Source organism: Heptranchias perlo, chromosome 3, assembly GCF_035084215.1.
Source record: "Heptranchias perlo isolate sHepPer1 chromosome 3, sHepPer1.hap1, whole genome shotgun sequence".
In the NCBI taxonomy this organism is placed as follows: Eukaryota; Metazoa; Chordata; class Chondrichthyes; order Hexanchiformes; family Hexanchidae; genus Heptranchias; species Heptranchias perlo.
The window spans coordinates 9,179,799-9,206,725 of NC_090327.1; the positions used below are offsets into that span (position 1 = coordinate 9,179,799).

The 26,927-nt window shown below is 39.9% G+C and overlaps 1 protein-coding gene across 1 annotated transcript in view; it reads right to left on the minus strand.

Annotated features, from left to right (window-relative positions):
• Nucleotides 1–26,927, minus strand: part of stk3 (serine/threonine kinase 3 (STE20 homolog, yeast)) — a 459,951-nt gene that overhangs the window by 352,680 nt on the left and 80,344 nt on the right. The window contains exons 2-4 of the mRNA XM_067978103.1: nt 21,854–21,934; nt 19,411–19,539; nt 15,430–15,544 (exon numbers count right to left, since the gene is read on the minus strand). Of these exons, the coding sequence (XP_067834204.1) occupies nt 15,430–15,544; nt 19,411–19,539; nt 21,854–21,934 (325 nt within the window). The remainder of the gene's footprint in view (nt 1–15,429; nt 15,545–19,410; nt 19,540–21,853; nt 21,935–26,927) is intronic.

Genomic DNA, 26,927 nt, shown 5'->3' on the forward strand with positions numbered 1-26,927 from the left:
GCTCTCTGTGGAGAAGTGCTCAAAGTCTCTCTGTTATTAAAATTGAGGTTACAAACTCAGCATGTGGAAGAAAAACAGTGCAAGTCCATATCCAGCCATTCTATGGCACACCATGCTGAAAGTCAAATGCGCAAGCTCTCAAAGGGATGGGAAGTTTTTCAATGGCCAGATTTTGCTGTCAAAATAACGGGGAGGCTAATGGCACTCGCCATTATTTATGCCTAAATGATACAGCAACTCCAGGCGAGGAGGTGATGCGCAGTTAAATGTCAATATCCAAAAGTTGCTGTCCAAGTTGCGCTACTCCGCCGTTAGCTTAGCAAAAACGGCATTTTGCTGTCTGCCTCACTATTGATATGCATTGAATGTCATGAAATTGCTGTATTTGTTCGGTAGATATGAACTAAACTGGCCACAGAAAGTTAAGTCTGGTCATTTCAAGAGCAAGTACCCTTTTAATGATGTGATAATTGTTAATTACTGCCAATCAACATCTGTGGCACTGAAAATTAATTATTATAAGTGTGGCGTCTCATTCCTTCATGTTTTAATTGTCGTTGGAGATATAAAAATGTTAATTTTTTTAATTTAATTTTTTACTTTTCCTTTCTGTCTCTTTTCTCTCTCTCTTAATCCAATCTTTCTTTCCCTCTCTTTGGGCTCGATTTTCGCACCCCCGAGTGGGTGCGTTCGTGGCGGGGGGGCTCCGAAAATCGGGGATTCCCGGGGCAGGTCCGGAGCCCGGCTCCAACCCGCCCACTTCCGGGTTCCCCAGTGACACGCTTACATGCAATTAAAGCCGGCGGGATGCCACTTAGTAATTAAGTAGGCACTTCAGTCCCACTTGACTTGAAAATCCCACCCCTCCTGATATTTTAGGAGGGGTGGGATTTTCAAGTTAACTGGGACTGTTTCCCGTACTGGGGGAAACACTCCCAGTTGAAATGGATGTGTTGCAGCTGTCAGCCTGTGGCAGCTGCAAAGGTCCATTTGACAGGTGGGGGGGGGGAGGAGACCCTCACCCATTGCAGGCCACTGTGTCATTTTGGATAAAGTTTGGCCTCCACCACCCTCCTAACAATAAAATTCACAAACTTGCACACTTACCCCGGTGTCCAGACACATTTACCTACCTTGCGGGCCCCCTCAAACGTACATCTTCCGGATGGTGGCCGCCGTAGCTGCAGTCATGACCTCCTCGGAGGACGAGCAACATCACTAGCTTCGCCGGCCACGCCGTCCACCTCTGACACGTGGAGCTCCACAACACAGTGCTGTGACACATCCACCTGCACAGCAGGAGGGAGGGCAACAGCAGAGAGAGATGCGTCGCAGAAGGCACTACCCTCGCCACAGGGTCTACGGACCGAGGCTCAGCTTCCTGGACCTCTCTGAGCAGCAGTGCACACGGAGGATCAGAGTCACTCGACATGTAGTCGTGGACATCTGCAGCCTCCTTCATGCCGAGCTGCTCCGGCTGGCCCGAGCACCATCTTCTTACCTGTCGCTGTCAAAGTCACCACTGCCCTCAACAACTTCTCCTTCGCATTCTTCCAGGGTGCCATCCGGGACATCGCTGACGTTTCTCAGTACACCTACACCCACTCTGCAGTGACACAATGGGTGGCATCAGTTGTGGGTCTTCATAGTGATCCTCAGGAAAGGGCATTATTGCACAAACCAGACAAAATTCGCAAAGACGTGGCAGCAGTGGTGACAATATAATATGTAATGTGAGTTGATCAGAAATTAAATATAAGTAAAAATCATGACAAACCCTCAAACACCCTTGTGCATCCCCTTCATGCTCACGACACGTTTGCCTTACGCTGCCTACTGCACATATGTGATGCATGCCCTATGGCTGCAGCACAGGTAGTGGCAGGTTGAGTGAGGCTGACCGTGAAAGAGATGCATGAGAGGGTGAGTATGAAATAGAGCCATGAAATTGTATGAGGATTGGGTTGAGTGGTAGTGGCGGGATGAGTACTGGCGAGGTGAGTAAGTGCAGGTAAGATGAGGATGAGGTTTGAGTGGGTGTGAGGAGTGACGTGATAGAGTATTGTTGGCAGTGCAGAAGGAGGTGTGGGGTGGGGGCGGTGATGTGACAGACGGAATGTAGGGGAATGAGTAAGTGTACTCACTTCGGCTGACCTACTTAGGTCATTGAAGCGCCTCCTGCACTGTATGCAGGTGCGCGATATGTTGGTGGTGCTGGTGACCTCCTCTGCCACCTCAAGCCAGGCCTTCTTGGTGGCAGAGGCAGGCCGCTTCCTCCCGCCCGCCTGGGAGAAGATCTCTGTCCTCCCCCTCCTCCTCACCCCATCCAATAAGACCTGGAGTGAGTCATCATTAAACCTGGGAGCAGCCTTCCCCCTGGGCTGCTCCATGCTGTAATTTTGCCTATTTTCTGCAGCATCAGTCAGTGGAGAACTGCCCCTTTAAATAGGGCTCCTCCAGCTGACAGCCTATGCTGCGCATGTGCAGTCCGCCCGCTGCGCAGCTTTCCAGCGCGAAACCCGGAAGCAAAGGTAAGTACCTTCAATCAAGCTGCGATTGCGTGCGGAGCACCCCGATTTCACTGGGCGCATTACCCACGCGCCCAGTCGACCCCCTGCTGCCAACCCGCCGCCCTACTAATATTAGGCCCTTTATGTCTCTTTCTGTACCTGATTTGACACTGAATTCACCCACTCCAATTTATACTTCCTTCTCAGTCCTTCCACTGTTTATTTCTCAATCCTTCAATCTAATAGGTTGAAGAGATACACAGTTGGTTGTCCTGTTCACTAAGGTCCCTGATTCCCTGTTTCTCTCGCTGTGCTGTTAACAACTCACACTTTCAGCAACTTAGTGCACAAAAATGTTTTGAGTTGAAGGGTACAGGGCAAGTCTAACTAATGACATCTGTCCTGCTACAGATAAATCTGGTCCAATATGTACCTTGAACATATCAGCACAACTGTCAGATCCAATGAATGATTAGAAGTATATTTCTTTAATGGTAATTAAATTCTAGATGTTAGAGATACTAAAATACAAATTTACTATCATGGAATTTTTTCAGGTCTTCGATATTCACGAACTTTATCATTTCAGTATGTTTTAATTTATCTGAGGCCTTTTATCAGCTGAAGCAAACTTCAAAGAGGCAGGGAGTTTTCGCCATTGTGACAAGCTGTGAATGAATACCTTGATAGAACAACTTGTTGGTTAATCTATTGGCACAGAGAATTAAACTTATCACTTGCTCAACTTCACAGCTTTAGTTGTTCTTAAACTTACATTAATAGCTTCCAGTTTTTCCTTGTGTACAAATTTCATTTTGGTGTTGTAGCAACTTCGGTTTCTTCTTCAGGTTTGTTACGAGTTGAGTTTTTGTCTTATGATCTGCAGACTAAATGCTTTTTCTCCATTGCTGTATGCTGACTTTTTTTGTTGTGGACTTATTAAAACAAAAGATACTGAATTCCTGATGTATACTGTGTCAAGAGCACCAATTTCACAGACATAAACCCAACACCAAAAATTCAGTATGGAATGAATAAATGTGCTTAGGTGTTGAAATCTGTACCAGCAGCAATATCATGTGGAAGAAGTGGTAACATGGCAATTCAGCTACAATACACAAGCAGCGAGTTCAAAGCCTACCTAAACCTGATATAATAAAAGTTCAAACACAGACGCTACCACATGGCCTACAATACTCACCGAAAAAAAGAGCTTAATATCCAGTCAGCTTTTCTTCCCCAATTATTATAAACCATACTAGCAATTAAAGACCAACGAACAGTGCTCCATGTATGTGAATATGCACACTAAAAGTTCTCCGTAACCCAACTTTACAATGTAAGTATCATAGAATCATACAGCACAGGAGGAGGATATTCGGCCCATCGTGCCTGTGCCGGCTCTTTGAAAGAGCTATCCAAATTAGTCCCACTTTCCTTTCTCCATATCCCTGCAAATTTCTCCTTTTCAAGAATTTATCCAATTCCCTTTTGAAAGTTACTAATGAATCTGCTTCCACCACTCTTTCAGGCGGTGCAATCCAAATCATAACAACTTGCTGGGTAAAATTTTATTTCTTCATGTCGCCTCTGGTTCTTTTGCCAATTGTCTTAAATCTGTGTCCTCTAGTTACCGACCCTCCTGCCACTGGGAACAGCTTCTCCTTATTGACTCTAACAAAACCCTTCATGATTTTGAACACCTCTATCAAATCTCCCCTTAACCATCTCTGCTCTAAGGAGAACAACCCCAGCTTCCTTAGTCTCTCTGTGTAACTGAAGCCTTTCATCCCTGGTGTCATTCTCGTAAGTCTCCTCTGCACCCTCCCTAAGGCCTTGACATCCTTCCTAAAGTGTGGTGCCCAGAACTGGCCATAATACTCCAACTGGGGCCTAACCAGTTTTTCATAAAGGTTTAGCATAACTTCTTTGCTTTTGTACTCTATGCCTCTATTTGTATGCCCTTTTAACAGCCTTCTCAACTTGTTCTGCCACCTTCAAAGACTCGTGTACATACACCCCCAGGTTTCTCTGTTCCTGCACCCCCTTTAAAATTGTACCATTTAGTTTATATTGCTTCTCCTTATTCTTCCTACCAAAATGAATCATTTCACACTTCTCCACGTTAAATTTCATCTGCCATATGTCTGCCCATTTCACCAATCTATCTATGTCCTCCTGAAGTCTGTTACTATCCTCCTCACTGTTTACTACATTTCCGAGTTTCGTGTCATCTGCAAAGTTTGAAATTATGCCCTGTATACCCAAGTCCAGGTCAATAAGATATATCAAAAAGAGCAATGGCCCCAACACCAACCCCTGGGGGACTCAACTGCACGCTTCACTCTAGTCTGAAAAACAACCGTTCACCACTACTCTTCACTTTCTGTTCCTTAGCTAACTTTGTATCCATGCAGCCACTGCCTCTTTAATCCCATGGGCTTCAATTTTGCTCGTAAAACTAACAGTGTAAATGCACCTCCAAGCTCACATCACCCTCAAAACAATATTATACCATTTTGTTTTGTATAATATTTTTTAAACTCAACAATAAGGAATATAAAAAAAGAAAAAAACGCATCCTGAATACACACATCTTCGGTCGCTGTATACCAGATCTGATCAACTCACAGCTCTCAGGCCACATGCAGATCTTCTGCTCCTTAAATGTGGCAGCTTTCCCCTGCATTCAAATTGCCAGTGATGTAACTTGTCATCTCAAATTAGCTGAACTGACACAATTGTGACTGTCGTCCCAGTCAGAAGGTTTTGGGTTCAAGCCTCACTCCAGGGACTTGAGCACATAATCTAGGCTGACACTTCAGTGCAGTACTCAGGGAGTGCTGCACTGTTGGAGGTGCAGTCTTTCAGATAAGGCATTTAACCAAAGCCCCATCTACCCTCTCAGATGGGCATAAATAATCCAGTTCTCAGTTTCCTGACCAACATTTATCCCTCAACCAACATCACTAAAACAAATCATCTGGTCATAGATCGCATTGTTGTTTGTGGGACCTTGCTGTGCACAAATTGGCTGCTGCATTTCAACAGTGACTATACTTCAAAAGTACTTAATTGACGAAGTGCTTTGGGACTTCTTCAGGATGCGAAAGGTATTACATAAATGAATGTTCCTTCTTTCATTACTGCAAGCTGTTGTTGATTATAGCAGAGACATGTGCAACCCTGAGAAATGGTAGCAGGAAGTGCTATCAAGAGATGTATGGTGAAGAGCAATGTGGAGCAGTAGGGAGGATGGTCCAGCAGCAAACAAATTGGCGAGTCAGACATACATAGTGAAAATAGAATTTTGTGGTGAGTATTGTGATGGGAAAGGACATTTTTAATCAACAATTTAAATAATAAGATTTGAACCTTGAGGAAGATTGTAAACAGAAAGAGGAAAGTACATGGCCCTGGATGTGTCATACAAGTGTTTGAAATGAAAACTTATTTTTTGAAATTTTCCTAACTGCATGGAGATCCTCTTGTAATCACCATCCATGCTAGACCACTCCAGTAACCTGAATTATGGGCAGTTCTAACGCTTGCAGCAGGGGCATTAAACTAACCTGAAGGCCACTCCAGAGTTAATTGTCCCTGGGAAACTGTGCTACACGCGAAATTTATTTAAGCCATTTTGACCTTGATGAAGGGCTCACCATTTCAGACACACTGGGGTAGAAATGAGTTTGAAATGAGGTGAAGATTGTGATAGAGGAAGTCACACAACGGGACCCTATATTTCATCACGTAAGTGATCCTCGGACACAAGATTTACAATCCATTTTAAATCCACTTCAGAGTCAAATTAAGCCCACAGTTTCACCTTAAATGAGCATGACCTATAATTCACATAACTTTACTATCAGTACTTCTCATATTTGGAAATACATTTTTGACATTTGTTTTCCAGTTTGTGTAAGAAGAACCATTTCATCTATAAACGTACTTGTGGCATAAAAATCCTGTTTGCCTTAACAAAACAATTAAATTGATGAGTTACATCAATAAAATTTACTTCAAAAGACAACTTGGTATTTAAACGTACAACATATGTGCTCTGAGGCTATTTAGGTGCTTCTGACATTTAAAAGATAGCCTTGAATTTACTTGGATTGAGCCAGTGTTTGTGTATACACCATCAGTGTAGTCTATAGAACATAATGATCACACAGAGTAGTAGAAACATGGAGAAATAAACAATACCATGCAGTGGGCTTCATGTGAACTGGTATCCATTCTTTGACAATTTATTGTCATATCCCTATAAAAACAAACATGGTGCAAAGACCATTTCATTTATTAATGGCAGTATGCTTACATAGCAGAAGGTCACAGTTATAGTTGTTTACTGAAAATCTGCTACAACAGTCGAAATCTAATCCCGTAGGATATCTCAAAAATGTTATTCATTCACACATTCTAATTAACAAGACAGATGTCATTTGCAAATACCATAGGATTACACAAGACTCAAGAATAAGATTTTTAAAAAGCCTTTTTAAAAAAAAAGTGTAGGCAGAACATTTTAAAATTTAAATATTCCATATGAAATTAGATTATTGGAAGTCCAGTGCCACAGATAAATTTACCCCAGGAATTATTATGGTGTCAGCAGGTTTTACGATGGCTTCAAACATGTAAAATACATTTATACAGAAGAATGTTGTCCCATTGGGCTGCTTGCAAATAAAAGGTACAGGGTTTAGCGCTCTGATTGAAGCATCTTTTTTTGTACTTCTGACGTGAACCATCCAGATCGCACTATATCTGTGCCGCATTCATGCAACAATTGGAAGCACCAATAAAGTAATGTCCAACGTCCAAGTCATCACACTGGTACTCTGTGCTGCCTACAAAGGTGCAGAAAGGTCAAATGCTTCCATCAGTGTGAAATCAGGTTCCCACTTGAACTGGACTGAAACTGGTGGTTAAATGGAGTGTAGGTGGGGGTGTTAGGGTTATGCTGCCAAGATAATTCTGGAATGGAACACATGCCACATTCTCTTTATCAGGAACTTGTCAGTATGAAACAAGATTATAATTCCTCACAGCACATTTATCAAAAAATAATTCAGTTCCAGTTTTACAACCAATTTAATTTGGGTTCCAAATTTAACATTTAATTTATAATATATTTTAAAAATTGGAAAACTACTTAAAAATCCAGGAATGGGAAGAAAATTTCTCACTTACATCCTGTGAATTATTTAACAAAATCACAGTATTATAAAGGTGCACTTCACTATTTGAGATGGGATGGAAAGGCATCTAACTGTGTTTACAAAACACACTAATTTATTGAGTTTACCGAAAAGTATCGAATACAGCAAAGATCCAAAATAGAGGATGGCTTTAATCATTAGTAATCAGATATTCACTTCACATCACTATGATCACAAGTTCAAATCCCAGGACAGGCTGACATTTAAGCACCAAGTCTGCTTTGCGCAATTCTAAGAACTTAGTTTGCCACTAGCATCTACTGCTGCTATCTCCTCTTTGCCCTAACATCGTCAATTTCATCCAAGAATAATTACCAAATCTGCCAGACCAAAGATTGGAAATACAATTTTTTTAAAAATCTTACACATTTTCTCATAACTGAATAGAAATTCTAGTTTACTGACAATACAATCAAATTGTTGAACAAAGATTATCAAAGTAACAAGATAAGCTTTGCCAACTCAGTGTCTAATAACTGAAACAATTCAAATATAGCATCCAAATATGTTTTCCTAATCTGAAACCAGTACACATTCATGATTTATTTTTTTCTATTACAATATCCAGCATTTCTATTCTCCCACCCCCAAAACCTCCCCCCACCCCCCCCCCCCCCAACAGATTCTGTGATTTTCGCTCACAGAACAGCAGCACTAACTCAACACAGCTGCTTTCAAACAGTTTCATGTTGGAGTTTATTTGTTTTTTAGCCCTTTGTAAAACATGAGGGTAAATTTTTTTCTCCATTTTTGTCTCTACGGGAAACTGGACCAGAACTGTCCAAACTAATTTCAACAGCCATCAGAGAGATTATATCCACACTTTGCCTATCTGGCCTAGATTTGAATAAAGGCTGTAGACCTAAATTCATCCAAGTGTTTCGTGATCATTTTGCTACAAACTGTACTGATCTATGCATTTCAGAATAAATAAGCCAGCTACAAACCAGAGCAAGTGAGGAATCCATTTTCTATTAAGTCCCAAGGCTAAAAGCCTGCAGAATTGTGCTGACAGTGGCGGTCTTTACAGAGGTCACAGACAGCCTGATCGAGGTTAAACAACACTTTGTTTATATTTAATTCTGAACATTCTCACAAATTCATGCATAAAGATCAACTTATCTGTAGCATAGCCAGAATAGGGTGTATTCTATGCTTTGCTTACCCTGGACACCAGCAGCTTCTGTTAGCCTCTGGGACCACAGCTAGAAGTTCTTGATAAAGACTGGTACGAGCTGGTATTGAGTGTACATAGGTCATGGAACGTATGTGATGTAATATAGTTAGAATGATATAAAAAGGGCAAGATTGTAACACAAAGTTAGAAGATAAAACAGAAGGAAGAGATCTAGAAAGTTGAGCTCAATGACTAACGTGTGATCTTCTACAGCAAAGCATTGCCGTGTGATTCTGGGGTGTTGTCTGTAAGCATGTTCATTTAACCCTTAATATACTTGTAAAGGTTTAACTCCTACGTGTCGAACCCTCATTTCTGGTACATAGACAAGGACTGCGGCCTCTGTCTAGTCTTGCATCTTGGCACCCCAGATGGGACGTGAATTCTTATGTATTACAAATTAAAGGAGTTAAGGGCTTTGTCGGTACTCCCCGCGTTGCAGTTTATTTTTGTTTATTGTTTTATTTTGTTTTGAAATAGTGTGAAATGGCCAGTTCAAATGTAGTGTTGATAGTTTTTTTCCCCCACTCATTGGCCTTTGAGGAAAGCAGAATACATACATAAATTGATGGTTGATGAACTTTTCTATTGATAGCTTCCATGGTAGGGAAACCTATTAACCACATCCTCAATGTAATCATGCTAACAACTGATCCACAACACAGACTAAAATGTAAAGTAAGAGTCAGCAGTCTTACAACATGGACAGCATTATTTCAGAAATCTATATAAAGCAAGTAGAGGTATAAAAATACTTGTTAAAAAGACTCCATCAATAAATTCTCTAATTTCTAAAACATATAAGCATCATAGATGAGAAAAAAGCAAAGCTGTTTTCACAGCACACAAAAATTTAGGCATATAGAAAGAATACAGTTTTGACAACCTGAATGCATTAAATCTGTGGTTAACCACACATATTTAAAAGCACTTGATCAATGTCACATTTTAAGAAGAGTACCACAGAAAATCTTATGAAATACACTGTGGAATAAGGAGCTTCACAACAATCAGCTAACTCTTCCATACAAATTGCTGACAAGTTTCCTAATTACTCACTTCACAAATTATGTGAATAGCAACTGCACCTTTTAAATTATGGCTTATATATGCCAGGCTGACAAACATAGCCTCAGGTAAACCTGCACTAAATAGTTCAAGTGGGGTTTCAGCAACCAAATGGAATAGTGTGGAACCTAGCATTCCACACATTTCTCAGTTTCCACTGAGTGTGGACCATGCAATTGCTTTACTGATTATAAATTACCCACAGTCTTAAACATACTGAAATGATTTTGCAGAAAAATAATACCTTCAGAGTCCTATCTTCTGAATTATCTATTCACTCAAAACAATCAGCAGGATTCAGCAAAAAATTTACAAATTGATTCTCTCACAGTTCACTGTTAGTGAATGATTTACAGTATGTGTTGAGGCTTGATGCCAATTTCCATAATCCAGAAACATCTTTTGTACAAATTTTTCATAACTTTTTAAAAGAAAAACATCTTTTGCATTGCTGAAGTTGAAAGAAATTATGTTTCTCAGTGTTGTGCAATTTGATATTCTTTTCCTTATGGGTCAGTATATGATGGCTTAATTTTATGCCCTCCATAATTAACATCCAAAAAGCACTGACCTCTTAAAATTCATTTATGACGAGTCACTTGGGGGCACACTTCCCTGCACAGTGAATGTTTACCTACAGCTTACATGTGTTACTATATATCCCATATCAGAAGGCAAAGAAATCATTACAGAAAATTTTTTAAACAGCACGAAACAATGATGTAAATCAGATTGAAATTTATATAACCTGCGTATCTTATCCACATAAAAATGACCAAGGTTCTTATCCCACCAAAACCAAAATAATAAAACTCTGAGAAAGACAATGCACTTTCAACTTTGTAACACTAAAACTCAACTTAACAGCCAACATTCTGAAGGTGAGCTCTCTGAACAAATATTCTTATTCTTTTATTGTACATGTGCTTATTTTAGTCACTGTTGTTGTTCATTTCTCTTTGTCGACATCTATTAGAGGTCAATGTTTTTCTTGATGTTAATTATGAATGGCAAGAAAACAATCAATCACAGACTGACCCATGAGGAAAAAAAATATCAATTGCACAACATTGAAAAGCATAATTTCTTGCGGCTTCAACTTTGTTTTAAAAGTCATGAAAAATTCTTGGGTGTTTCTTGAGGAGTCAGCCTTGGCACAGTGGTAGCACCCACACCTCTGAGTAAGAAGGTCATGGGTTCATTTATTCTTCAACCAACATCCCTAAAACAGATTATCTGGTCAATTATCACACTGCTGTTTGTGGGACCATGCTGTGTGCAAATTGGCTGCCGTGTTTCCCAACATTACGACAGTAATACACTTCAAAAGTATTTAATTGGCTGTGAAGCACTTTGGGACATCCTGAGGTTTGAAGGGCACTATACAAATGCAAGTTCTTCCTTTTCTTTCTGCACATTTCTTAATTTTCTCTTCAACTAATTAGCATTCGGCAATGTAAACTGTCATTTGAATTGTCTGGTAGTCTTCTGCAGCTCGGAAATAGGAATTTTTCATCAATCGAAATGCCCATTTGATGAAGGAAAGGTTATGGCTTTTGTGGCAAGAAATCATATTTCTGTTAATGTAATGTATTTTGGAAGTCAGTGAGCAAAGTCATCAACAATTATGAAGGATCCATCCAACCACACAGAATTACTGTACGCCTAAAAGCAACTTGGTACCTTATGTGACACTCGTTTTGCTTGAATGGTGATTAAGCAATTATGAACAAATGGACCACAGATACCACCATTTCCCAGTCTTCTGCTCCTGCAACTCCGAATATTTACTCGAGGAGTTAAGGGTTAGAAAGAGAATTGGCTATCATACTATAGCAATCTGGATACTTAAAAACTTTCTCCATTTAAACTAGACCTATGATTTTGCCCTCTCTGTGCATACCAAACGCCATGCTCCGCTTCCCACCGATGGCAGCAAGAACTACATCAATGTGAACTTCCTTATATAGAACACGTAGCATAATGCCTCAGAGCATTTTACAAGGTGCGAGAGGAGCACTCTGAAGAGGAAAGGAGAGGGATGAAACACATGGTTTAAAAAGTAGATTTGTTTTTATATAAAAAGAGAGTTTGAAGGAGACTCTCTTTGCAAGGGCAAGTGGTTTAGGGAATGTGTTTCAAAATGATAGGGTGCAGTGACTGAAAGCCTGAGTTCCAATGGAGGAGCAGAGAATGAACATTAAATTAGAGTTAAAGGAGAAGAGCATGCAAGCTAGAAGGTACAGCTAGAGAAAATCACTCAGGTAAGGTATGACGAATAAGGAGACCACATACTGCTTGGATAACAAGAGTCTAAATGGGATAGAGGAGCAAAGAGATCTAGGGGTACACAAATCACTAAAAATAATGACGCAGGTTAATAAGGCCATAAAAAAGGCAAATCAAGCACTAGGGTTCATTTCTAGAGGGATAGAATTGAAAAGCAAAGAAATTATGTTAAATTTGTACAGAACCTTGGAGTATTGTGCACAGATGTACAGGCATTGGAAAGGGTGCAAAAAGATTCACAAGGATGATACCAGAACTGAGAGGATATCCTTATCAGGAAAGACTGAACAGACTGGGGCTCTTTTTTCTAGAAAAGAGAAAGCTGAGCGGCGACCTGATAGAGGTCTTTAAGATAATGATAGGGTTTGTTAGGGTAGACATAGAGAAAATGTTTCCACTTGTGGGGGAGTCCAAAACTAGAGGTCGTCAATATAAAATAGTTGCTAATAAATCCAATAAGGAATTCAGGAGAAACTTCTTTACCCAAAGAGTGGTCAGAATGTGGATCATGCTACCACAAGGAATAGTCGAGGCAAATAGCATAGATGCATTTAAGGGGAAGCAAGATAAACACATGAGGGAGAAAAGAATAGAAGGATATCCTGATAGGGTTAGATGAAATAGGGAGGGAGGAGGCTGGTGTGGAGCATACACCAGTTGAGCCGAATAGTATGTTTCTGTGATGTAGTTTCGATGTATCTCAATGTAAGGAAGGCGGTGGAGGGATTTGAAAATAAAGGGAAGGACTTTGAAGTCAACAAAGAAAGGCACGGGGCACCAGCGTACCTTAGTAATGACAAGGGTGATGGAACTGTGCAAATTGCTGGCAAGTGTCAGCTTGCCTCAGTGGGTAACACACTCACTTTTAATGAGAAGGTCCTAGGTTTCAACTCCACTTCAGGACTTCAACACATAATCTAGGCTGAAATTCCATTGAGGTACTGATGGAATGCTGTATTGTCAGACATGCCATTCTTTGGATGAATGGCAATCCCCTATATCTGTTCCAGTGGATCAAGTGGATGTTAAAGGTCCCATGTCATCATGCAAAGAAAAGCAGGGAGTTAATTCTGGTGTTCTGGCCCATATCCTTTCTCAGACAACACCACCAAAAACAGATCAACTGGTCAATTATTTGCAGGCCTATGGGGAAAGAGTAGGTCAGTGGAACTAATTGGATAGCTCTTTCAAAGAGTCAGCACAGGCACAATGGGTCGAATGGCTTCCTTCTGTGCTGTAAGATTCTATGATTATCTAATTTTTTCAAGGTATATGCAATGTGATTGTTATGTAGACAAACATAGCGATCACTAAATGGCAAAGTAATCTGTTGTATGAAAATCATCGAGATGTTTCCGAGAGACATGATTAGATGCTATAAAAATGAGAGATTTCTTTTGTACAAGAGGAACTCAGCCCACTGAACTAACTAGTGTTTGTGGTAGCTGGAGGAGGGGAAGCTGGTTGGAGGAGCTTTCCAGAAATCAATTCTAGAGGTGATGATAAAACTCAGTCTGGAAACTCACTGGGGTAGATTTTAACCCCACAAACAGGCGGGTTGGGGGTGGGTGGGAAGGTAAAAATCGTTAAAAAGTAAAACCCAACCCCAACCTGCCCACTTCCAGTTTTAACGGAGGCGGGTCGAAAGGTGGGTAATCAATGAAATCTTTTAAGGAGGCTGCAGGCCTCCATTTTAATAGTTTTTTTAATTTTAACTCTTGGGGACCGGGATTCCCGAGCCTTCTGTTTCGCGCCACGTAAGAGGAGGCAAGAAAGCCCAGATCAGCAGGTAAGTGCCTTTATTGCACTAGTTGTGGGGCAGGAGGAGCAAGAGTGTTTCCTCCAGGCCCACAAGCCTATCATTGGCGTTCCCACGCACGTGATCAGCCGACCCCCACCCCCTCCCATCTCCGACCCCCCCAATGACCGCCGACCCCGATGGCTCACCCCATGACTGACCCCCCCCCACCCCCGATGACCCCTGACAACCCCGATCTAAGACTGACCTGCTGACATCCATTCCCTGGCTGCTCTCCCGTCCGACTGACAGCCAACCTGTCAATCTGGCTGGCTGTTGGGTGGGAAACATACAGAAAAAAACTGAAAGACGTCCTTACATCAAAATTGTAAGGACATCCAGGAAACCCATACTTCCGGGTTTCCCGTCAGGAATTCCTCCCCCCCCCCAACCCTGTTAAAATTTACCCCACTGTGTGGCCAATCTTGTGCCCTAGCATTCCCAGCGCACTATGTTGGATGTGTCAAAGCCATCCTCCAGTAAGAGTTGCTTTATGTTTTATAACATCCTTTATTTTCAAGATTTTTTTAAAATATCTTACTAAGATAGCAAATGATGAAAGCATCACTGAAGGTGCTAGCTTGGAAGAGTTGCTGAGTCCAGAAATGTGAGGGAGCCAAATTAACTGGCATAACTGAAGCTAAGGCATTGAAGGATGCTGAATCTCTAACAATATTAATTTGGCTTCCTGAAACTCTCAAGCTGACTCTCTAAGTCAGTATCCCCTGTGCTGTTTTCAGCACTCAGTTTAAAAAAGATGTTTTCCTTCAGTCAGAAACAAAGCACCATTGAGGCTCAGCAAAAACCTTTGTAACAGTTTAATTTTTAAAAGGGTAGAAGCGATAAGAATAGATTAACAAAATTGCAAATTGATATAAACAATTTTTCATTTACAAGCAAAACAAAGACACCCTTTCCACAAAATGTTTGCAGTATTTAACTAATATGTAATGGCAAATACAAATCAGAAGAGGGCACTGTAATATTGAATATTTCTCCTGCTTTCAACAAGGCTCCATGTAAAAGGTCTTCTTTAAAAAAAAATCTGTATCACATAATGGCTGTAAATTCTGACCTACCAAAATAAAACAGCAATCATCCATCACACATATCCAGTGTGTGCAAGTAAGTTATTTCAATAGCAGATTACAAGGAACTTAAAATTATTCCACTTCAGAACATGTGAGATTTAATATACATAATCACAAAATATCAATCATTTTGCAAAATACAGGCTAAAGCAAATTCCTCAGATGTCACTCAATAAATTCATCACTCCTTTCAATGTAAAGCAAATAAAACAAAATCCCGATTTCAGTTACATTACTTTAATCATGTTAATAAACTTAATACACTTACTGTTTTGTTTCGTAGTCGGATAATATCAGACACAGACCCAGCTCCACAATATTCCATAACTATCCAGAGGTCTGTATTTTTAAAATAGCTGCCATAGTAATTCACTACATAAGCACTGAAAAAGAGCACAAAATCAGTGTTAAAAATGCTAACTTTTCCCTCATTTGCACAAATGTTCTCCGACTCCCTTTAAGATGACCCATAGATAGCTGGGACCACCAACAATAGTCTCTTCCCCTTCAACAGCTTTGTCCACAGTACTATTGACCTACCAGACACCTACCCTATCCCTTGCATTACAAAACAAATACCAAAGGGTTTCACACTACCCTATTCAATCCTGGTTCACCGTTAATATATAACATTGTACTGGTAATGACTACCCTGCCACATTGTTTAATGTCACTATTATACTTCAGGCATTAGTTTGATCATAGTAAGTAACTTAAAAGTTTGTTTAAAATAAAACAAAGTCTAATCTACTATGGTCATTTAGTTATTAACATACAAGTTTATGTGAGTACAGTTTCTAGCTCATCTTGCATTGATTAAAAAAACAACTGTAATTTCTTTTAAAGTTGTTATTACAGGGACATATGGCTTCTTACAGTTTATGAAACCCAGGGATGGGCATGTTTCAAGATTAGCTTAGAGTAGTTTGAAAACACATTGCAAGGCAATCAGCACATGCAACTTGACATAAATGGGCCCATCCATTGTGTAAGTATAATTGCGAGTGCCATAAAACACACGATGTAGATCTGATGTTAGTGCTAACATTGTACTATCAAAGCTAGCTACTGGTCTGTAACCACTGAGGAATTAAAAGTCCAGCTTTTTAAAAAATAAAATTCTGGTCTCAGGGGGCACAGTCATCTTGAATATCCATTTGAGTGGCCAGAGTTGAGGAAGGTTGCATATTTTTAATGAATGGGACCCATATGTTATTAAAAAAAATAGTAAGGACTAACCACAGTGCATACAGAACCTTTTCAATGGGGTCAGTCCCAAAGATCCTTTACCATGTTGTCCCAGTGGGACTACTGGCTGACTTCCAGAAGAGGCGGATGCACCTGCATGCATTACATAATCAAAATTTTAAGAAAATACCTTCAGGTGGATTAAATTGTACGTCTTTGGATAATCCTGGCAGACAGATGGCTGAATAATATTACTGACTAAGGATTTGATTGTGTGAAGTATTACATTCCAGAATGAGACAATATGAAGACAGGAACATTGTACATGGAACTAAGTGCCCAACTTCTCGTATGTTCAACCACATATGTTAGAAATAGCAGAGCTGAGGTTATGCAAACCAAGAGAGGGCAATACATGGGTAATGCAGCATTTTTAACTGGCTTTGCTTTCCTAGTTAAATAAAACATGCACATCTCCTTGCCTATTGGTCGGCAGAGAAATTTGCCCATATATACCAAATACCTCAAACAGCCTGTATTTTCAGTATTATTTTAATAGACTACACAATGAAAAAAATGAATTTGAAAGTCTATAGACTCCTGTAGGTGGAGCAAAATGTCCTAGGTATGTTACTTTTTAAAATTAATTTGGCAATCATCAAGGAGAGTTATTAATGTTGGGCAATGGAACATTTTCCCATTTCAAGCACCCTGGAGCCTAATTTCCTCGACTGGTGCAAGTTATGTCTAAAAGATTAAGAACTGGTGGTAATCCCACTTGAATGGTTAATTGCTAACAGCACTCAAATTTCCTTAATCAGCTCATTTGCATCATTATTCACAGATTCAAGTGCAGACTGGAACAAACGCAAGGAGCATGCTAGTAGTTGAAGGGCAAGATTGCATCTAACTGGAATTTAAAGGGAAGTGTCACAATGAGTACAAAATTGTGAAAGCCTGCAGGAAAAACTCAAAATGTATCTCAACACATGAGCAAGGGTGAAGGGACAGCTGATTACAAAGTGACAGGTAGAAGGGAAAGGAAGGCCCATGTGCAAGCTTAAGGCCACAACTGACCAGTTCTGTTACTGACTATGCCAGCTCTATGGTACATGTTATCAGGTGTGGTTAACTCTGTCTACAGATGCAGCTGTGTCAGTACAGGCAGGTGAGCACAGAACACCCCCCATGAATCCTGACCCAACCAGAATCCCCTCTGTGGTCCTTCTCTCCCAGCACCTTTCATAGGGCCATTCCAATTGGGACACCCATTAATGACATTAGTGGTGGAGAAAAAAAATTAAAACAATTGGCACAAAGGTTCAATACAATCTAAGCACCAGGCAAAAGAAAATTAATGAAATCAGATCAGAAATAGCCTCTAAGTTGCAAGAAGGATCTTCTTTCTGGCCCTTTAGATGCGCTGCCTAGTCAATCTGTTATAGTGGGCATTGATCTTAGTTGCTTTAGACATGTAATTAGGGGCAGACGAAGACTCCAGAGTCAGCAGAAGTTTCCCACATCATTTAAATATGACAACGAAGCTCCTACCTGTTCCAGCAGGTGCCAGTTTTAGAACTGCCGAATTGTTCAAATTTATTGACAAGAACGACTCTTGATTTGAACAAACTTTGAGCCAAGATATGTGATTGGGGCATTAATGTGAAAAGACCACCAGTGTCCTCAGCATTTTGTTAATGATTCCACCTATGCCTGGGCATATTACCCCAATGATCTGTGACAGTGATCTTACATAGTTCCTATTTTAAGAATTGGTTTATGAACCTGAGTTTTTGTATTGGCCAGAGTACCTCTATCTTTTGCAGACAAAGATATTTCTGGAGTGGAAGCTTGTTTTCCCCTGTGAGTTGAACTCTTTCTTCACTCCCAAAGCTAATATATTCTCCACCTGTGCTGTCACACTACAGTTCCAAACCAACTCCAGAGGAGTAGCAATAGGAGCCCTCTCTCCCCACCCCCAGGCAAATCTGTTGTATGCAACTTGACTATAAAACCAGAGTACGGTAGCATAGTGGTTATGTTACTAGACTAGTAATCCAGAGGCCTGGACAAATATTCCGGAGTCATGAGTTCAAATCCCACAGCTGGGGAATTTAAATTCAATTAATTAAATAAAATCTGGAATATAAAGAAACTCGTATCAGTAATGGTGGCCATGAAACTACCAGATTGTCATAAAAACCCATCTGGTTCACCAATGCCCTTTAGGGAAGGAAACCTACCATCCTTACCCGGTCTGGCCTATATGTGACTCCAGACCCACAGTAATGTGGTTGATTCTTAATCACTCTCTGAAATGGCTGAGCAAGCCACTCAGTTGTTCAAGAAGGCAGCTCACCGCCACCTTCCGAAGGGCAATTAGGGATGGGCAATAAATGTTGGCCTTGCCAGCGACGCCCACATCCCATGAACAAAAAAGAACAATTCTAGTATCAAACCGAGCCTTCTCCTGAGTACTTCAGAAACTTACATAAAAATTGTTTGAAATGCTTCGAGACTCTCAAACCATTTAAAATTTAACAATGGATGGAGCTCAGTGCATACAAGCAGGCATGTGCCAAGCCATAAGAATTCAATTCAGTGCCAGGCAACATAAACAAGGTACTGCCTGTATGCAACAGATTCTGTAGTTACTGGTCTCAGACCAGTAGCTACAGAATTACAGCATTCTTTGATAGCCACGGAGTCAGCAGTTCATCTTTAAAATTGGCTAATGGTGGAACAGCTCTCAGTTGCAGCCCCAGAGAAGTGTACAAACACAGAGGCCACAAAAAAAATGATTGTTCAGAACGCCAGTCTCAAAAGCACCTGTCAAAGAGAAGCACTATTAAGAAGGAACAGCAAGAGATCGAGGACAGATGTCCTTAACCCATGTTGAAGCTCTTCTATTCAGTGGGCTTGATCCAAAATAGTAAGACAGCTATACAGCTCATCGAAACATTCTGGTTTTACATGCTTACTAAATTATAACACTTGAAGTTGAACATCTGTAAAATGCACTATACTATTAAGTGAAATTGCCACATTCCACTGCTCATACCTATCACATTGTTGCATTATTGAAATTTCCTTAATAATTTCCTGTAGGTCGGACTCCACCGGCACTTGCTTTATGGCAACAACTTGGCCAGATTCCTTATGGATTGCTTTAAAAACGCTGCCATACGATCTGGAAAAAGAAAGATGTTTTTCAAATACATACCAAACAAATTAATACTTAAAAACAAATATTTAAACACTGTAGTAACTAAGTGCATCTCCCAATTCTAATGGATAAAGTAAATTCCATTTACTACAAGACTTTCACGTATCTACACTAGCCCTGATCGATCACAATTTATCATTTGTCAAAGTGATAGAGGATTAAGACAAAACTCAAAACATCATTCACTTTGCAATCAAATTTACTGCATTGCACATTATGTATTAATTTAAAATGTTATAAAATTAATTTGAATTATTCCAGCTGACCTTCTAAAAGAACAGCTTGCATTTATATTGTACCTTTAATGTAGAAAAACGTCCTAAGGCATGTTACAAGAGGTGTTAGGAAAAACAGATGCTGAGCCAAAGGAGAAAAGATTAGTAGGGGTGACTAAAAGCTTGGTCAAAGAGGTGGGTTTTAAGGAGCGTCTTAAAGAGGAGAGAGGGAGATAGAGAGGTGGAGGAGTTTAAGAATGAAATTCCAGAACGTGAAGCCTAGGTGGCTGAAGCATGAAAACATGAGGAAAATTGGTGGATGCACAAGAGGCTGGAGTCAGAAGAACAGAGAATTCCAATGGCAGGAGGAAGTTGCAGCAATCGAGAAAATTAGAGATAGAGAGGAGTGAAACCATGGAGGGATTTAAATACAAGTATGAGAATATTAAGGTTGAGTCACTGGGGGAGTGGAAGCCAACGGGAACGGGTGATGGGCGAACAGGAAGGATTCAGGCAGTTTTGGGTGAGTTGAAGTATATGGAGGATGAGAGGCTGACCAGGAGAACATTGGACTAATTGAGCGTGGAAGTGATAAGGGCATAGAGGAGACCTTCAGCGGCAGATGAGCTGAAGTAGGGGAAGTAAACTGTCTTTATAATCGAGAGAAAATGGGGTTGAACGCCCTGCTCAGGGTCAAACATCAGCTTTCCCTAAATTCTTTATATGATCTGTTAGTGTCTATCTTATATTTATGTCCACTTGTTCTGGAAGTGGAAACAGTTCTGGCAAATCCTCCTGATCAAACGCCTTCAAAATTTTGAAGACCTCTATCAGGTCTTCTTAGTCTTCTCTTCTCCATAGAAACAAACCCCAGCCTGCTTAATCTTTCCTGATAGTTTCATCCTCTGAATTCTGGTAACTTCCTTGTCAATTTTTTCTGCAGTTTCTCCAGTGCTTCAATATCCTTTTTGTAGCATGAAGACCAGAACTGCACACAGTAATCCAAGCGTGGTCGAACCAAGGGTTCTATATAAATTTAACATTACCTCCCTGCTTTTGTATTCGATTCCTCTAGAAATTAAAATATGAAACTTTTTTTCTTGATAATAACTCCTCACTCTTTGCCCCCCAATCCCAAACTTCAAATAATACTTTCTCCCATTTCTGGTGTAACCTGGCAATACACAATACCCAGCTAAAAAGGGAAGGTGGCCCTGCTTTCTGGCCTTACTGATAACACAAGGACATGTCCAAAAGCAGCGCTAAGTGACTATCCCTCCAGTTTTCTCTTTAGATAACACCTAGGGCAAGATTTTTACTATGAAAAACGGGTGTCCTAAATGACGTCCTTACGTCAAAATCATAAGGACGTCCGGGAAATCCGTACTTCCGGGTTTCCCATCTGCGATTCAACCTCCCTCCGCCCACCACCTCCCTCCCCCTCCACCCCCTTCCCGGCTCCGGGTCAAATTCCTGGCCCTAAAGTCCACTTAGCAGCTCCCCACAGCCGACGAGGAATTCAGCTTGTGACAAGGTTACAGGCACAAAGTGATATATTACTGATCTGTGGCACAGCACAATCCCATTTTGAAATTATTGCGTTTTTAAATTTTTTTTCCCCCAGGAAACTATTATAGCTTCAGCTCAATTCACTCCTTCTCTGCTAATTGTAGCTACTATTCAAATTTGGTTTCCTAAAAATTCAAAATTTGGGATTACTGAATTAGTTACACTTATCAAGGACTAACATAATGAAGAGCAAAGTTTAATTGATCAGCAAGTTTGATTATTTAAAGAAATATATAATTAAGTAAAATCTTAGCATAGAGTGCATATATTTGATCAACTTTAAGATATGACGAAAACAACCAAGGCTTCTCCAGCCATTTAGCATACAGAATTTAAAATGCAAGATAATACCACTGAGTTTGCATTTGTTTTATACTGGTTTATACATTACGGCGGAGGCAAATGAGCACCGCGGGAAAGCAGTTGCAGTATGCATGAAAGGGAAGGATGCAATTGCTACCGAATGGTAACATCTCAATAGCTTTGCCACTTACCCTTCACCAAGCTTTTCCAATACATCGAAAACCTCCTCAGGCTGCTTAGTGAGGCTGTCTTCACTCAATTTTTTCAACTTGCTAAATTAAAGAAAAAAGCAATTTAAGAACATAAGAAAGCATGGAACAAGAAAAGGCATTCTGCCTATGGAGTCGGCTCCTTCCCTATACCATGTACAATTAACTCTACCCAAATCACTGAATTGCTGAGAAAACAATATGCAAAGTTTCTCCTTCCTCCAAAAGACACGTTTACAACCCCACAACCAAAAATAGATATGTTACAACAGTTACTCCCCGACCTCTATAGCAAATATGCTTCAAAATGCAAAACCCAAAATAAAAGTTACTTTATGTTTGAGGAATCAATAATTTCACATAAAATATTTCTCGTCAGCTGGGTATCTCACATGCACGGATATAATCTTCACATCATAATCCCCGCAATGCCTCCCTCCCTCAATGCAGTTTTTTTTCCCATTTGTCATCACTTTCTGCCTCCGGCTGCCAAGTCAGTTTTCAACAAAACCAGCTAATTTGCCATTAGCTCCATGAGCCTCAGTCTCAATAGTGCAACTTGATCAAATACCTTCCAAAATTCTAAGTCAATTATATTGAAAGGCTAGTTCTTATCCACTTGTTTATTAACCTCCATAGAAAATTCAAGCAGATTAGGGAGGAATTTATTAATAAAATCTATGAAGTAATAATAATTTGCAGCACTGACTCATTTACATGTATTGATTTTAGCAGTGAGGTGTTCAATTTTATTTCACAGAGAATGACCAGTTAGCACGTTTTGGTGGTAGTGGTTAAAGGATAAATGTTGCTCAGGTAACCTGTAGAACTTCCTACCCTTCGACTAGCACCAAGGGATCTGAACAGGTAGATGGGGCCTTGTTTTGATATTGCATCCAAAAAATGCACCCGAGATAACGCAGCAGTCCCTCAGCATAAGTGTCAGCTTGGATTATATGTTCAAATCCTGGAGCGGGGCTTAAACCCACAACTTTCTGACTCAGAAGCAAGAGTGCTACCTCTGAGCCAAGTTTATAATTGAACAGAAAAAAGATATGTTCGGCTGGTTTTGCAGAATGGTTAGTGCATCTTTTAGTGCAAAAAAGAGTAGTGAAGATCTGGAACTCACCCCCAAAAGGCAGTAGACGCTGGGCCAATTGAAATTTTCAAACCAGAGATTGATACATTTTTCTTAGGTAAGGGTATTAATGGATATGGATCAAAGCTGGGTAAAGAAAGTTGAGGTATCGATCAGTCATGATATAACTGAATGGCTCAAGGGGCTGAGTGAATCTACTCCTGTTCCCGTGTGCTATGTTCAAATGTAACATATGCACCATACAAAAAAAAAGTGATGATGATCACTACAGTGCTGGCCTTTTAAAAAACACAAAAGCAGAACTGCTAAATCTTTACTGAACTGTGGATCTGCCAGAACATAAATTGCTAAAAAGCATCACATCTACTTCAAACCACTGCTTACTTGATTAGTATCCCTTCTGCCTCTCCCTCATAATTGCAGATTGGAAAAGAAAACAAAAAAATTAAAATGTTTTCACCAATTGTACTGAAAAAAATTACTGAAATCAATTTGTTAACTAAAGAAATATCAACAGATGGTTTGTCCCGTGACATTTTACAGGACTGCATAGTTTTTGAACACTAACCACTCCAGGGGAAAAACAAATAATGACTTATCTTCTCACCTATGTAATTTAATACAAAGGGATAACGAAATAACATGAGAAATTCGAAAGTTAAAAATTATTACTTTCTCTTTCCAACCGCAATGTCACACATTTGGATCCATTTACCAAAAATACATTTTTTTTCACTAGGCTAATTTCAATGAAAATACCTAATTAATGTTTTGCTATATTTCATACCATGTCGTTAATTGTATGACTGGTGTCAGCTGTGGATCAGTTGTAGCACTCTTGCCTCTGAATCAGAAGTTGTGGGTTCAAGTCCCACTCCAGAGACTTGAGCACATAATCCAGGCTGACACCTCAGTGCAGTACTGGGGGAGTGCTGCGCAGTCAGAGGTGCCATCTTTTATATCAGACATTAAAACTGAGGCCCCATTTGACCTCTCAGGAGGACAGAGGAGATCCCATGGCACTATTTCGAAGAAGAGCAGGGAAGTTCTCCCTGATGTCCTGGCCAATATTTATCCCTCAAACAACACCATTAAAGAAACAGATTATCTGGTCATTATCACATTGCTGTTTGTGGGACCTTGCTGTGTACAAATTGACTGCCACACCTCCTACATTACAATAATGACTACACTTCAAATGCACTTAATTGGCTGTAAAGTGCTTTGGGACATTCTGAGATTGTGAAAGCCGCTATAAAATGCAAGTTCTTTCTTTCTCATGAAGGTACGTGACATAGGAAGACTTGAAGAGGAGAAAACAACGAAACTGAAGTGAGTGGAGCAAAGCGAGGGAAAAAAAGAGGATATGAAAGGGATAAATTTATTGAAATCCAACATTAAACAAAAACAGACATTTTAAATTTTGAAAGAGAAACAGATGGAAGAACAAATAATTGATTATGAATGAGAAGAGATAAATGGGAAGGACAGGAATAGAAAATTGGCTGTTGCACTGATTCTGATCCAGGGGGATCAGTGTTCAGACGGTTATACAAGTTATATTTTCATGGGACAAGAATGAATAATGCTGTCAAGAGTCCCAAGAATACTCTTGTATATTAAATTGAGTTTGAAGGAACTGAACTACCACAAATTCTTGTCAAAATAACCATTTTCTATAAGCAAAAAAAAATCACTTTGACTTTTAGGATATAGTTATAGCTAACTCACATTGATGCAAACTGGCAACATAACTCAGTCAGGCAAGCAATAAGCCTCCCGAGCACACAAAAGCAAGAAACGTAAAACCGCCTGAACAGGGCGTCTCACAAAACCGAGGGGTCACGCCAGATGCAGTATAACTGCAGATCAATGTAAAATCACATTTTAAGAGTGTAATAAAAACAGGAAATGCTGGAGAAGCTCAGCAAATCAGGCAGCATCTGTGGAGAAAGAAACAGAGTTAATGTTTCAGGTCGAACACCTCTCATCAGAGTGTTAAGAGTGTATTGAACTGCCGGGGACTAGTAAAAAAGTACAGAGATCAATGTGAAGCTCAACTTGAGTCCGTTGAATAGGCATTGCCATTTATAGATAATGTTCTACTAGTGCATTCATAAGTATAACTGCATTCATATGTACTTGCTCAATAAAACATAAGAAATACATCAAAATAAATCAATGTTCAGACATTTCACCAACAATAACCATTTACATTAAGCTCCAGTCCCAATAATATACTGCAATGTAGACCACAAGAATATAAAATTAGATATAACCTCCTCTAGTACAATAGGGCCTAAGCAATACAAAAAATTATATCCAATAAAAGTGAGTAAAATGCAATCATATTCCGATCTCAACCCAACTTCTAGTCACCTAGATCCAATCATTACAAAAGCTAGCATGCAAGTCAATTTCTTGCAATGTTTTTTGATGGTCTAAATGGACAATGCAACTTATTCATTATTAAAACAAACAAATTTTATCAAAACATTAGCTGCAATCTGGATTTTACAATGAACAAACGTCTGGAATCTGTGGTTTCTCCTGATCATCCACCGTAAGCAGAGAAGTTATGGCGGATAATTGGGAGAACCCTTGTGGAAATTCTACTCCATATGCTATACCTTCACCTTACGCAGTAAACATACCCTGCAGTACTGGCTCACACCAACAGTTCTTTTAAAGTTTGTTTTTGGGATGTGGATGTACTGGCATGGCTACCTTTATTGCCCATCCCTAGTTGCCATATTTTTATAATGGAGTTGCTTACTAAGCCACTTCAGGGGGGCAATAATAGTCAACAGGGTAGATTAGGAATGGGGTCAAGACTAGATAGTGGTGGCAAGTTTCCCTCCTTGAAGGACATTAGTGAATCCAACGGCTTTCATGGGCAGTTTTTCCATTCCACAAATTGCAAGATTTATTGAATTCAATTTCACAACTTGCCATGGATTTTTTACTCATTAGATCTGGGTTGTTAGTCCAATATCATAAGCACTACATTACTGTTCCTTTGTGAAGCTGAGTTGGTGTTTCATGCTAACACGACATGCATCTGCACAGACTAACAGATGTCCAACAATGAGCAACAAAACTGTAATTCAGCTGACGTGGTTTATGACTTCAGCATAACCAGAACAAGGAGAATTGAAATTCATTGCTAGCTATTAGCTAGTCTTTGTAATGTATAATGTATAGTAATCATACAGATGCACGTGACCAGCACTATAGTGTTAAGTTTGTTTTCCTAATGGATTTGTGAAACAAAGTAGATATATCAAGGACCCACAATTACATTTTGGTGGATGCCATTAGACTGAGAAGCAACCTTTACAAGGTTGATTCTGTATTACAATGAAGATCTCATCCAATAAGGACTTCCATAAATCTGTGGTTTTCAAACTTTTCTATGTCAGGAACATCGTGCAAATACTGGCACTCCAAGAAACCTACTGCAATCATTGACATGCTCCCCATCCTAACCGTCTAAAAGACAGTATCAGCTACAAATAGAACAGTGCTATTATTGCAGAAAATGTTTCATTAGTATGCAGCACCAGAAACAACAAAACAGTGAGGCAACCAACACAAAAAAATACAAATATCTGAAAATGGACCACCAGAAATCTGATAACTTCAGGGACCCTTTGCTATCCTCTCACAGATCCTCAATGGGCCAGGGACCCCAGTTTGGAAACCTGTACCATAAACAATGCAATATGCATCCCAGCAACATATTTTAAGGAACAGTGTTGAAGGCAATGTATAACAAACATTACGTGTAAGCAAGCAAAGTGTGAAATTAAGCCCAAAGATACATGCAGCAACTCAGGAGATCCAAAAAGGACAATTTCAAAATCAATAATTTTACTCTCAAGACTTCGAGCAAACCTCCGTGCCACTCTGTCAATCCAATCTACAGTAGGAAGAAATCAAATAAATCAGAAAACT